This window comes from Anoplopoma fimbria, chromosome 20, assembly GCF_027596085.1.
Source record: "Anoplopoma fimbria isolate UVic2021 breed Golden Eagle Sablefish chromosome 20, Afim_UVic_2022, whole genome shotgun sequence".
NCBI classification, from domain to species: domain Eukaryota; kingdom Metazoa; phylum Chordata; class Actinopteri; order Perciformes; family Anoplopomatidae; genus Anoplopoma; species Anoplopoma fimbria.
In genome coordinates, this window is record NC_072468.1 from 358995 (window position 1) to 373829 (window position 14835).

Sequence of the window (14835 nt, forward strand, 5' to 3'; positions counted from 1 at the left end):
ACAACCGCGTCATCTCTTACAAACACACACACACACACACACACACACACACACACACACACACACACACACACACACACACACACACACACAGAGGTGGATACTCACACATATACTGTAGACACACTCGCAGCAACTGAAAACTGAAACATATTAATAATCATATGTGCACGGTATTTTCTCAAAGACCCACATTTATGATAACTAGTGCCGTGCCCATTCAAAACATGCTTGGCTTCCAGTATTGCTGCTTGCAGCTTTCTAAGAACCGATCATCCAAATAACTTAACACACAACACTGCGCTGCCTCGGTTTCCTTTGTACACCTACCATGACACAGTTGCATCCCGTAATAATTCTAGAGTATGAGCCTTATTCAGGTGCAATAGCTCAGACAAACATTGATGGAGAGGGAGCTCTACCCAGCATGCCTTTCGGTGTAATGATTATGGGAGTCCTCTCTCAACATACTACAGTATGTACACAATGCACTACCAATAGATATATCTCATAGATCTCAAAAGTTCACACTCAACACTGCCCTTCTTGGGTCCTCAGCAATACCCTCGCAAAGTGTTGATTGGATGAATGGTTGTAAAAATAAAAAAAAAAGGACAGGCATACAGGCATACAGGCATACATGCATACATACATACATGCATACACATACATACATACATGCATTCATGTAAATTAACACGTTTCCATTTTAAGTTAGATGGAAGATTTGTTTTTTTCTAGTACAAAATTTAGAGCACTTGATTTGTATGTATCTGGTACATAAGGATGCTGCTACAAAATTCACTTTATTCTTCAAATTGTACTTCCTTCAAAAGAGAAATAAATATGCTGTACCAAATAAAACATGGAGCCATTAGTCATAGCTCAAGTATGATTCTATTATTCCGGTTTGGAAAAGATGAGGCCAATGGACCATTAGGAAAAGGCCCGGCAGCAGGTTTTCTCCTGCGTTCTGCCTTCACATCCATTTTCACACACAACCTCCACTCTGGACTAACAAGCTGAAGGTTCTGCTGATAGCACATTCTCCTACAGATATCTGTTGTCATGCCAAGGCATATACTTACATACAAAAACATACAGACATGCACTCCCCGTGTACACACTTGTCCTCAAACACAGGCAATCTCTCAACCAAGCCAAGCCACTTCCCACTTCTGAACGCCCACTTCTGAACGCCCACACTGTGCGACATGAAATAAACATTAAATAATACTGTTCCTTCGCTGTCATTGTTCTTTGAAAATGAATCGAAGCAACTGCAGGCCAATGTTAATGCTTTGTTATAGCCAGAGGCAGGCACATGAAACGAGTTGCATGAGGCACTGAGCTGACAGTAGCCACTGGCACAGTAGGAACACACACACATCCAGGCATGCATGCACACTCTGCCTACTGAGCAGACAACAGATGAAATTCTAGCTGAAGACAGCTTCCCTGCAGGAGTATTGGCTTTGGAGAATGGAAGCTGATTGCGTTTGTTCTGTCTCCTTTCCTTGTCATCGATTCAGGGATAAACATGTCTGAATGCAGCGCTTTATCAGCATTCACTGCTGATTACAGAAATTGCTCATTACAAGAGAATTATGCTCCCTTTTAAATAAAAGAGCAATCAGCCCATTAGCATGGCCCCTAACATGATACCTAAGTATACACCCATCCTCATTCTAAGGCCCTTGTGGATTTGAAATGAATCAACTCTGACTCATCCATAGTTGCCTCAGCCTGAGCACTCCTTAACACATCTAAAGGAATATTGATCGAGGCTTTGACAGATGGATTGAGCTTCACAGCACATAGCTAGACTGGCATGTTGGAGAGTAATATCGCTTCAAGCTGTTGGGGACATGACATCATCTTTAAAGACAAAAGTATCCACTTTAAAGGGTGAAACGGAAATATCTCTGCACTGTTTGCTCAGTGAAAATGGTTCTGTGTGCAACATTTTGTTTGGCTCTAAATATAGCTACAGGTTTCCCTGCAGTGGGATCCGTTTTAAGAGAGAACAATAACCTGGCAGAGTGCAAATGCAAGAGGAAGGAGGAAGGAGGAAGAAATGCATCTTCATACATCCCATCTTTTATAGACTCTCTCAGTCATTGCCATGGACAGCTACAGTACAACGACTCTGATCTTTTCTTCCACCTCTTTCTGTCCGCAGTCGTTCATTATGTATGCCTCTCTGCCTGAACATGATTAATATATCCCATAGAATGAGTTTGGCATCAAAGCCACTCAAAGCTCCTTACCACACACTAACAAACGCACACGTGATCTCGCACACATCTACAATGCACAAGCACATATATCGAATGTTTAAGGGATACAAACCCACAAGTGCTGTTCCGTTGGCACATACTTAAGACTTGCTGTCTTCAGTGAGCCGACAGTGGGATGTTAAGCATCGAGCGATAATGTAAAAAGACACCCGATTGTGTAAGACTCAGCAGAGATTAACCTGACGACTGTCAACTCCAGCATAAGATCTGGATGTGAAAGAGAGTGAGTGTATAAATAAATCTGATGTCTGAGGGGCTAATCTGATGTGTGCATGTGTGCGTGTGTTTGTGCAATACAAACTGTACGGATGGATAATAGCGTAACATAATCTAAAAGTGAGAGTGGTGTAATCCTGTTGCAACTTATACTACAGGATAAATTCACAAATATATAAAATAAACAACAAATCCTGAATTTATAAGCCATGGGTGGGTTGCACATTGAGGTATAGCTAAAATATACTGGGAAGCAAGAGAGAATAAGACGGGAGATAAGAGGGATAGTGGTGCACGATACTGCAGCTATTCCCAAACTCCTTAGTCCCTCCTTAGCCTTCAGACATACAAATATAAACACACCAACATGCACACACACACACACACACACACACACACACACACACACACACACACACACACACACACACACACACACACACACACACACACACCTGCCAAGCATGGATAAAGGAGGGATTAAAGTGTGTCAGAAAAGGAAACTGGAGAGAGAGGCATGAATCATTGTTTCCCTGAGAGGACTGGCACACCTATGGCTATATACACATAGTTTCACACAAATGCACACATGTGAACTCACACAAAACACACACAAAATTGAGCTAATTGTTATTTTTAATGCACTATGACGCACTAAGACGCACCAGTTTGCTCAAAATTAAATCACTCACTACTCACTACTGTGGTGTGCCAGTTATGTTATGTTTCTTGCATTTGTGCATGCACACACACACATACACACACACAGAACATGGTCTGGCATTTTTCCAGCTGAAATCTCTTTACAATGTCTCAGGTGGTTATTTTGTCAATTTGTAATTTCAGCATCAGCAAATGCAGCCTCTGCTACACTCCAGCTAAAGAGCAGATCATTCATTGGATCAGATTGTCGCTCAAACGAAGCTGTCAAGACTGACGGAGGGCTGAACATTTTCAGAAATTTCCTTGGCTAATTCATCATCGTCATTAAATCACTCATGCCACTCATCTCGACTGCGTCTGTAATCTGCTATTCACCAATTGGGTTGTGTTTGCTTTCAAGCTGTGTGTTGGGAAAAAAGACGCTTTCTTCCAGGCTGAATGGAGTTAATTGGACATGAGCTTAGAAGGAGAACATCTGCAAACGCTGCTGACTGTTGTGTAGGTTTGAAAGACAGCTGCCTCAGAGAGCTTCCTAAAACTAATCTCTCACTCTCTCTTCTCTTTGTCCCACTCTTGTCGCTTCTCGCTACCCTGGGCCCTCCACATGCTTTTTCTGTCCCTCCCTCTGTACCCCTTAATTTTCACTTCCTGCAGAGGCTAAAGGAACTCAAGCACAGGGAGTTTGCTCGCAACGTGGCCTCAAAATCATGGAAGGACCAGCGCAAACAGGAGAAGGCTCTCAGGCGTCTGCACCAGCTCGCACAGCTGCAACAGGAAACCCAGCGGTGAGTGGGAGGAGAGTGCATTTGTGTGTGTCTGTGGCAATGTGCTAGTGTTATAAGACCAGGGGCAGGACTCCAGAGGGTTAGAGTGTGTCACATCCAGTCAACGTTTCCTTCATTTGATGGATGTATCCACAGATGTTAGAGCACCCAGTTGTCCTAGACAGGCCACAGGTGAAGTAAATATAACGTGAAGACACGTTCTCGTCGATACTCTGAGAGTAGATGATTTGTAGGAGAAGGAGATGTGAGTAGAAGAAAGTTGTTGTTTTTAAGAAGGAGATAAAATGAGTTTAACAAATTGAAAGATGAAAGTTTGCCTCTGGGTTTGCATACCTACAGCAATCAAAACAACGGATAAAAAAACAATACATCACGTTATAATCATCTTGATTGCGCCTATTCCCTGTGCAATTAAATGTGTTTTCCTATAATCAGGCAATGATATGTGAACAGCATAGCTATGAATACCAATATTAAGCCTCTTCTTTTTTCTTTATGTCTTTCTTTTTGTTGTTTTTTTACCTTTCTTTTCTTTCTCAGTAGAATACTCATTGTATCTATCTATCTATCTATCTATCTATCTATCTATCTATCTATCTATCTATCTATCTATCTATCTATCTATCTATCTATCTATCTATCTATCTATCTATCTATCTATCTCTATCTATCTATCTATCTATCTATCTATCTATCTATCTATCTATCTATCTATCTATCTATCTATCTATCTATCTATCTATCTATGCTACTCAGGCATATACTCAGGCATATTTTCATGTTTTAAATCTACCAATTTAAGTTTAATTTAAAGTGATGTAAAGTTAAATCAATTCAAATCACTCTCTGTTTCAGAGTCCCAGGGAGGACTTCTGGACTAAGAAGTGCTGTCAGGGCTGTGAGACAACAGCAAGATAAAGACAAGGATCAAAAGGACCGCATCCCTGAGAACAAACCTGAACCCTTCAAACACACCTATAGACCCCCTCCTACAAAACCCAGAACAGCACGTCTCAGCCACCAGCCGGAAGATCCATGTCAATTTCCTTCCCAGATGCCACTGGCCACTGCTCTAGCTGAGTCCCCACTTATCACACACCCGATATCAAATAAAGACCCTCCTGCAGTGTACCCCCAGTCCTGCCTGGGCTTGCATCCCCAGCTGCCTCTCCCTGGGCAGGCTAGAGTGGGAGGCAGACTTGGAGTGTCCTTCTGCTTCTCCCGCAGGGGGCCCAGGCTTGAGCCTTCTGCCTCCGTCTTCTCAGACCTGGAAGAGGAGGAGAGAGAGAAGAGGGAACAAATGAAAGAGAGGATAAAGGAGATGATGGAAGACATTGACAGGAAAATTGGGGCAGCAGAGGAGGGGAAACACAGTGAGTGTGAAAAGCATGAGTCAAGATCTGACAGTGTTAGCCTAAATGACACAGGGCCAATCCCCAGAGAGGCTGCCAGAGAAGAGGGTGAGATGGGAAAAGGAGATGCAGTGAACACACACTCTACTATTTCCACAGCAGCACCTGATAATCAGAGCCCCGATTCAATATGCTTGCCATCACAGACCCAGGTGGCCCTCTGGGGCACGGCACTAGCAGGGTCACACATGGACACTGAACACACAGATAGCGAGACAGACAGAAAGCGAGAAACAGAGGGGGGGATGGAGGAGAGTCAGTATATGTGTGTGCTGGGGAAAGATGGCTCTACCTGTCTGAGATGGCCTGTCAATTTGCTTCTGTACACCAAGTCTAAACCACACATCTCCTACAGCTCCAACCCACTCTGCTCGAACCCACAACAAGCAGAACAACTCACAGAGGATCTGCAGGAGTCACAACAAACTCAGTTGTCTGCTCTCTCAGATGAAGCAGATCTACGTGTGCCAGCTATTCTTACACCAGACGCTCCCTCCTGTTTACAAAGACAGACAAGACAAGAGCTGGAAGCACACAGACAGGAAAAAGCTGAAGAACCTATCGATGTGGAGACAGAAGCACACCTGTTCCTAAAGAACGAAAACCTTTCATCATCAGAAACAAGACCAGAAATAGGAAGATGCCCGCTTAGTATGAATGATTGTGCGAGTGCATCCTCCCATTCATTTGACCCCACTCATAGTGACAGCTCTGACACAAACTCCCAGAATCCACTGGGAGGCAGATTAGGGGGTGCTAGAGGGATCAGGGAGAAAGCCATCATAGCTCTGAGCTGTAAATTAGAGTCTGTCACCCAGCCTGGCACACAGAGGATGTGCACCAGCCCGTCCAGGTGTGAGTGTGAGAGCGAGACATTGTGCAAGTGTGCCAGCGCTCCACAGCCGTACGTGGGTGTCTCAGAAGTGTCACGCAAAAAGAGGAAAGCCAGCACAAAGAAACACAAGCTGGGAAAGAGGAAGAGGGCTGAGAAGGGAAAAGCTTCAAACAAGCGCCAATCAGCAAGGTGCAAAGTGAGGAGTGTTGTCTCTACAGTCTCCACTGGCACCGAGAGGAGTGGAGAAGCTGGAGGGACCTGGGGGAAGAAAGGAAGGCAAAGGGAGACGAGGATGAGGAGGAGGAAGGTGCAGGGAGCTGGGAGCAGCTGTCTCCTGGGAAGATGTAAGGCTGAGCCAGTATCTGTCTCTGTCAGGAAGAGGAGGCCTCACAGGAGCCACAGCACTGAGTCCCAGTCACAGCCAGACAGAGAGCAGGCAGAGCACTGCAGTGCCTACTCCCAGCTCGCCAGACACCCGGCAGACAGACACAACGAGGGGGAGGGAAAGCGAGACGGAGACGCAGCGACTTTTCCCTGGCGGTCTCACTTCTCCTTACACTCCTTCTCACCAGGATGTAACTCAAAGCTGTTTTGGGAAAGGGGTCACCATAGCAACCCCAAGAGTTTCATTGACTGCTGTTACCCTGACAACAGCTGTGGTTGCAGCCCGACGAGAAAGAGAAAACTCCTCCACAGGGACAGGAAATCCATTCATAGTAAGAGGAAGAGTTTGAGGCATCGTGAAGTCTGGGAGGAGACGGAGAGGGGCGGGAAAATGGGAGGGCATTCAGGTTGCAGAGACAGGGGCCCGATTTCAGATACAGAACAATGGGAGTGGTTGAGGGGGGCTATCCACGAGGTGGTGAGGAGGGCAGGTCAAGGAGTGGGTGGAGATCGAGAAACGCAGCAGTGGAGTGGGATCGGGTGGCAAAGTTTAGCCCCAGTCCCAGCAGCTGGGGCAGGAGAGGCCGACGTCTGAGCACAGAAGATGTAGACTGGGACAGATTCAGCGTGGACAGATGGACATGGGGCAGCAGTGACAGCTGGGAGGACAGGGGGACACACAGATCCAGGTCAGGCTCCAGGACAGGAGCAGACAGCAGAGACAGCCCGGGCTGTGTGTGGAAATGTGCAGGCACCAGGCGCTCAAGCTCGAGACACTTCTCTAGCCCTGAGTGGTGGACAAGTAGGCAGACATACAGCCCCCAGAGTGTGGCCAACACACAGGCCAGCAGAGGCCACAGCCCGCGCTCCTGCAGCCCCTTCAGCAGCACCGGCATGTCCGAGCTAAGCTGGGAGTCGAGCAGGAGCAGTACCTGCTCAGGAGTCACCATTGATGGGTTGACAGTTAGCTCTGGCAGGACGTCCTCTGTAGCTCCAGGGTTCTCATCTGAGGCCCCCCAGGAGGCAAAAAAGCAGAGCAGCCCCATGTCCACTTCATCCGGACTTACCTCTTGCTCCTTCTCTCATTCCTCGCCTCACAGACCCTATTTTGCTCCCACGGTCCCGGGCCTTAACACACATCAGTGTGACACAAGCCCGTCTCAGCTTAAGGAGCCCAATAACCAGCCTGACCTCGTCCATGGACCCTCTGCCCCTGTCGACACAAGCAGGACAGCTACAACTCTCCCAGGACTATCCCCCAGTAAGTCTCTGCCACAGAAACCAGCCAGGATGTTGCTTCTGCCTCTCATAGGGAAACTACCTGCAATCCAGAGAAAGGCCAGAAGGAACAAAGGGTTGCTTGAGAAGAGTCAGGAGAAGGAGGGAGAGGAGGAAGAGGAGACGAAGAGCAGGGGAACGGATCTTGGAGCGGCCGTCGACAGTAAAAAAAGTCCTCTGGACACGGTTGAGTCAAACTCCAGCAGCACTCCAAATCTCTGCCTGACGCGGATTAGTACCGAAGACAAGCAGACAGGTAGAGAGACAGCTCTGCCAATCAGCTTTACTGCTGAGGAAATGGACAAATATCGGCTCCTGCAAGAGCAGGCGAGAGAGCACATGCAGAAAGTCCTGGAACAGACGCAAGAGAGCGCGGATTTACACACAGAGACGAACTACACACACACGGCACAGACGGAGAACTGTGGGACTTTAGAGGAGCGATACACTCCTGCACCCTTGCACAACCTCTCACAGACACAAACCCGCTCACTTCACACGGACACGATGCAAACACAGGCACAACACCCCCTCCAGGTCAGTCTCCCACTTCCACGTGTGACCCCACAAGAGACCTTCACTCAACCCATGGCTCTGGGAGTCCCTAACCTCCCCCCTCTCTCCAGCCTCCATCATATCATTTTACAACACGCAGCCCTCTCCATGCCCCCTCCTCCTCATCCTCTCCCACCTCGTCCACCTCTCCTTCCATCCACCCACACCCAGCTCAGCTCCCTCACCCTTTGCCTCCTCTCCACCCGTCCCTCCCTCATCACCTTCACCTATCTCCCTTCTCTATATCCTCCCTGTTTCCCTCCATTCTGCTGTCCCATCATCCCTTCCCTCTCCTCCCCCAGTCCTCCGCTTTCCATGCGACCCCACTCGCTCCACTCTCCCAAGTAGCCTTGCAACCCTTGAACCCTCAGTCTTTCATGGAGAGAGCTTGGCCAGTGAGGTTTCAACAGAAGGCGTTGTGAAGAGTGCCTGCCATGTTTATTAATCTTCCCTGGCAAAACAGACTAGTGAGTTAAAGAGAGGAATTTTTGGGTTTGGACATTTTTATTTGAAATGGGGTTGTGTCAGTGCTTTTACTAGAATCAACCCACACACACACACACACACACACACACACACACACACACACACACACACACACACACACACACACACACACACACACACACACACACACACACACACACACACACACACACACACACAGGCTTACACACAAACAGCCCAACTATTGACTGTTTTCAAATGAAAATGAGTTTCTCCATCTAGCCTCTGCTGTGTTGAAGCAGACATAGTGAAAACAGACTTTGATCCCTTGCTTTTTCCATCATTCCTCATTCAGGCCCAGAATAAAGGGAAGGTGCACCTGCTATTCAAAGACAAGCTGGGCTTGTGTCATCCTCTCCTTTTACTTCTGAACCACAGACAGACCAGCTGCCTTTTGAAGTACCCTTCATGTCAGGGACAGAGGGGCAAGAAAGAGTGGTAATACTATCCCCTTATCTCCACTTCATACAGGTTATCTGAGTTAGGGTGTGACTTTCAACAAACATAAATAATGTTGCAGGGACCGGTGGGCTAGCACAGCCATTTTAACCTTGGTGTATATGCTGTATTTGTGTGTGTGTGTGTGTCTGTGTGCGGATATAAGAGGTACTTCTGACACACACGCATACACAGTATGAAGGACAGCAACTCATTTCCATATCTGACACATGTTAAGACCTGTTTTGTCTCTATAGTGTAAATATACTGGCATTGAGTAATGAAATTAGAATTATGGGATACAATAAAAACAAAAGGTGAATTTAACCTTGACCAGTGGTACAATTCTTATTCCACAATCAAAGGCTTCAGTGATACAATCACTTTAACATCTTTTCATTCTTATATGTGAAATGAAATCCTTTTTTTTCTCCACACAGCATTTAACAAATCTGTTGTTGAGACAGCAATGAATGACTCAGATCTGTTACATTAAAACTTGGGTGAAAATAAACAGGCTTTAATGCTTTTTTCTTATTCTGTCTGATTCATGTTGATCGTGCAACATGTTACAACATGTTCCAAATAAAAAATGAATAAGCTACTGTGTGGTTTATCACATCTCAGAGTGAGGCCCAGAACTCCTCAGATACCTTTAAATTACCTTAGAGCTGTGGCTCCAAACCTGTCTTACTTGTCACCAATTAAATTGAAGCAATGTGTACTTAACCCCTTATCACAGATTGTATGTCTAGGAACTGTGGACATGTCAGTTGTAAAAGGAATTTCCCTGTCTGCTTTTCTTTTAATTTTTAATAATTTTTAGATGTCTCAAGAGGTAAAACATTACAGTATTTCACAAAGCAAGCAAAGAACATAGAAGAGTCAATAAATAAACATAATTTTCTGTGGCCGAATTTAGAATTTCTCATATCCTAAACTGGTTATAATATTGAAAGGTTGAAAAAAAATGTTCTAGATTGTCTGAGAGAAAGATAATGATGGCATTTATAGGTGTATCCAGCGCGTGTAGTAATTTATTGAATAAAATGCGCAAACTATGTTCAATAATTCTTTTCACCATTTCCAAATTATAGAACGATCAGTCTGAAAATGTTGTTATTGTGTAAGTCAAAGAGTTAGATTCCGCCCTTTAAAAAGTACGATAAATAATTTAATTGAGTTCTATTATGGCCTTTTTTAATACAAGACAGAAAAAATATTTTGTCAATAAGTAAATAAGCACAATTCTTTGACCACATTTCGCATCCAGTTTGACCTTTGGTTCACAGCACTGGGGCTGCCCAAAGCCAAGAAATATCTACCAAGTTTAAAGACTCATACTCTGCACAAGACAGTTGTACTTCGATATCATACATGTGGGGTAAAAAAACCAAAACCTTTTTATCATTACCAAAGGCTATGGTGGTTAGTAACTGTTTCTATGCATCCATGCCAGGTGAGTGAAGGATGTATTAAAGCTGCCAAACAGTTGATCACTGCAGCGGCCGGCACTCAGGGAGCAGAACATGGAGGAGTACAGAGCGGCATCCAGATGGTCTATGGACTTGGACTTCCCAGAGTGCTTTGAGAGATTGGATTGATTTGCCCTCTGTGATATCAGTGAACACAGCCCAGCAAACAGCAAGCGGAGACATAAATACAGACTCAAAAACAAGACACAAAATGTACACTCCGATTCCTGAGGTGTTGGCTAGAAATATAAGTCAACCCCTGCAGAGATTTGGTAATTAGAGCACCATTCCTCTTTCTCCTCCTTGTGACCCCTGAGCTTGCTCGTGTGTGTGTGTGTGTGTGTGTGTGTGTGTGTGTGTGTGTGTGTGTGTGTGTGTGTGTGTGTGTGTGTGTGTGTGTGTGTGTGTGTGTGTGTCTACAAATGAGTGAGTTTGTGAGAAACAGAGACAGAGAATCCCTATCTCTCTCCACAGGACAGGAGATCAAACAGACTATGTGAAATATAGAGCAGCAATAATTAGCAGCTGTTACAGCATCAAACCTCTCTATCTCTACCTCTCGCTCTCTGACACAATCACACACACACACACACACACACACACACACACACACACACACACACACACACACACACACACACACACACACAACCTACTGCTCCGTTCTCATCCCGGACTTTAATTTAGAGATACTAAAATGTGCTGCATTTCTCAGTTCTCCAATACTGCTGATTGCGAAGATGATACAAAATCAACCCACTTAATTTTTTTGCTCTATTTTCTCTCCGGTTCATAAGCATTAAAATCACTCACAAGTCTGAAGGGGAAAATGCACGATAAGAGTCAAAACACGGAAAGCTTAAAAGCAATTACAGAACTTGAACGAAAATTACAAAGGATGTTATTTTACAAGCAAATTCACCCATGAATATGAGTAACCCTAACCCAAAATTGGAAGTCACACGTACACACAGGAGGTATACACACAAGGGTCATGTGGAAATTATTAATCACGGTACCAGTGTACTTTCTGTCAGTGACTGATTAAATCATTACCTAAGCCCTGAGATTTGCCCCATGGTGTGTTCTTGTTTTGCTTTTTTTGTGTACCTGCGTGCATGTGTGTATGCGGTTTGAATGTGGTTTGATTTATGATGGAGAAGAAAAGAGGTTTCCTCAGTCAATGAATTAATGAGGTATAAAAACTAAAGCTGGCACTCAGTCAAATACAGCAGCAGTCACAGAGAGCTCACTGCTCAATTGGCACCACATCTGATTGTTAGATTGTGGGTATAGATTGCATTGAGCAAAAAGTGCCCCTCACTGCAACTGAAGCGATCCATCGACCCAGATTGCAATGCTGTATAAATGAGACACTTCCCATCTCTTGCTCTCTCCCTTTCTTTCTTTCTTTTGGTGGTCTCGCCTCTTACCCTTCCCTTTGATTCCACCGGGTCAGTGGGGCTGCGTTCAGCTCCCCCGGCTGTTCTCTGACTGTGAAGAAGAAAAGGCACCATTACACTTCAGCCTCTCAATTCCCCTCATACACAGTCTGCATATGTTTCTTTTATCATTTTGAATGCAGTGCAGCACCCACGTTCAAAGCACAAGGTGCTTTGCAGTATTATATTATTATTATAACACAAGGAAAGCCCTTCCAACACCTTTTCTCTCGAATTGACATTCATTAAAAGTTTTCTTGAGTCGTGGCAGAGTGTGACATACAGTACCAGGCTGTTCCACTCCAATATACATCTAAATATCAGTTCCTCTTAGGAAGAGAAGTTACAGCAAGGGTAATATTTCAAATCCTCAACTGAGCCAGAAATGACATTCAAAAGTTACAAGTGAAAATAAAGTTTAAAGGGATCAAGCCTCTCAAGATTAGAGTGCACTGAATAGAAATTCTAGTTCCCATCAGTTGAATAGTCGGGTGTCCTCTCAGTTATCACATTTGATCGTTAATGATCCCGCATATATTTTAGGTTGATGCATCATTTTGCTAACTTTTGTGAGCTTCTGAACTTTAAGCTTCCCACTTCAAAGAGTAATCTGTCACCACTGATGCGTCAGGAGACACTGCTGTTACTGCAGGTGCCATATATGGAGAGCTAAGTGGCTTCAGCCTGTTTAGAGCTTTTACATCAAAAAGATATATCACCATGTCTAATTCTGAGCCAGTAAAAGCACCTTTATCCTATAAAAAACCATCATATTTTTTGTTATATTCTATTCACTTACAGTATGCTTGGCTTCCTTGTTGAGGAGAGACCTGTATGTGTAGGACTTGTATTATCCAGTAACTATGTGAATTCTGCTCTACGATGGATTTAAGGATTAGAGGAAGTAGTGGGCTATGTGATACTCTTAAACTTGGCAGGAGCCCCAAGGACATGACACTGTCAGCACATTGCTTACACTCACACACACACACACACACACACACACACACACACACACACACACACACACACACACACACACACACACACACACACACAAACGCACATAGAGGTGTAATAGGGTATAATTTAGGAGGCTGTAATAGTGAGATGTGATGCTCGGTTGTAAGACAGCATAGCTAATTCCCCGGTTACGTTATCTCTGAGAGACAGATGTTCCCACCAAAGATTATGCTTGCACCCGCAAAACAAAACAACGCACACACAAACTGTTCATGCATCTCTGCATGCACACAGGCAATTCTCAGACAATAGAAGCAGCAGGGTAGTCTAAAATAGCCTTATTGACAAAAAACACAGATCAATGATGAGGACGACTTCGCTGAGAGTTAATCATGAGTTTTAGTAATGAGTTTCTGCAGAGTACAATGAAGAGAAAGGCACTGGAAACTTTTCCTCAACAAATATTCAATTTAAAACAATAAAATGAATTGAATTGTGGACATTGACCTCGTGCCATATTGAATTCAGGAAAACAATACATTTTCCCAATATGAGAACTGTGAGAAAAACCATATCACCTTTTAATCATCACGTTTAGCCCCACAAAGATGTGAGTATTAACCCTTTACGTCAATCGGCTGCATAGCTTTCCCCACATCCGACGCACTTCATCCATTACCCAGGAAATCCATCCCATACAGGAAACGGTTTCACTGCAGAGGATAAAGGCCTGTTGATTCATCGCTTCTAACAAAGGCTGTCAGGAAAACCCTTGGGTCAGATAACCATCACTCCCATTATGTTGTTGACTCACAGTCCAAATGCTCGGTCCCAGCATAAAGAAAGGAAGGTAGATGAGTGGCATGCAGTTCCTATCAGTCAACCCTCATGTCAGGGGAGTCAATTTTGTCCTTGGTCTTCCTCTTACTGCTCGTCTGCATTTCTGTCACAGAGTATCATTGAATATCTATTAAACCTCTCCTGCATCAACACAGGGTGTCTGTAAGAATCTAAATAGCGGCTTTGAGAAGTAAGAAAAGCTTGCACACCTTGAAGCAAATTTGAGTGCTTGCACGTGACTTCAAGAGGACAATTTACACAAGTGAACATGTGAATGTGTGTATAAACTGTAGAACTGCCTCTCAAACTCCTTACTCCTCTGAGTCCTGAACTCCCTCCTCCTGTTTCCGTTTAACTGGTTTCAGCTGTAAGTCTCCAGATTCTGATCATTTCCGCCCTAATCCCTTCAGAGAAGCACCCCGCTTAAGTCTTTAATTAAGTCCATGATACACACATACTGTACATCAGCACAGGATAAACAGCACATGCACACACAGCTTGTAGCATTCAGCCATCTGACAATTGCTGTGTACGTGTGTGTGTGTGTGTGTTTACTGAGTGTTTGTGTGTATTTCAATGACTAAATCCAAATCAGGATGTTGTTATGACGACACATGCATTTTAAAGCTGTTAATCCAGGATTATTCTCCCCTCCTCATCTCATTATGTCTATTATTAAAAAATACATCCAGGCACATGCACGCACACACAAATACTAATTATGGGTTCGTTTCCCCGGAGA

The 14835-nt window shown here is 44.5% G+C and overlaps 1 protein-coding gene across 1 annotated transcript in view; it reads left to right on the forward strand.

Annotated features, from left to right (window-relative positions):
- LOC129109204 (G patch domain-containing protein 8) overlaps positions 1 to 9881 on the forward strand; it is a 29945-nt gene extending 20064 nt beyond the window's left edge. The window contains 4 exon segments of the mRNA XM_054621224.1: positions 3834 to 3964; positions 4820 to 7059; positions 7062 to 8543; positions 8546 to 9881. Coding sequence (XP_054477199.1) covers positions 3834 to 3964; positions 4820 to 7059; positions 7062 to 8543; positions 8546 to 8850 — 4158 coding nt within the window. The 3' untranslated portion in view covers positions 8851 to 9881.
- Positions 9882 to 14835: the final 4954 nt, after the last annotated feature.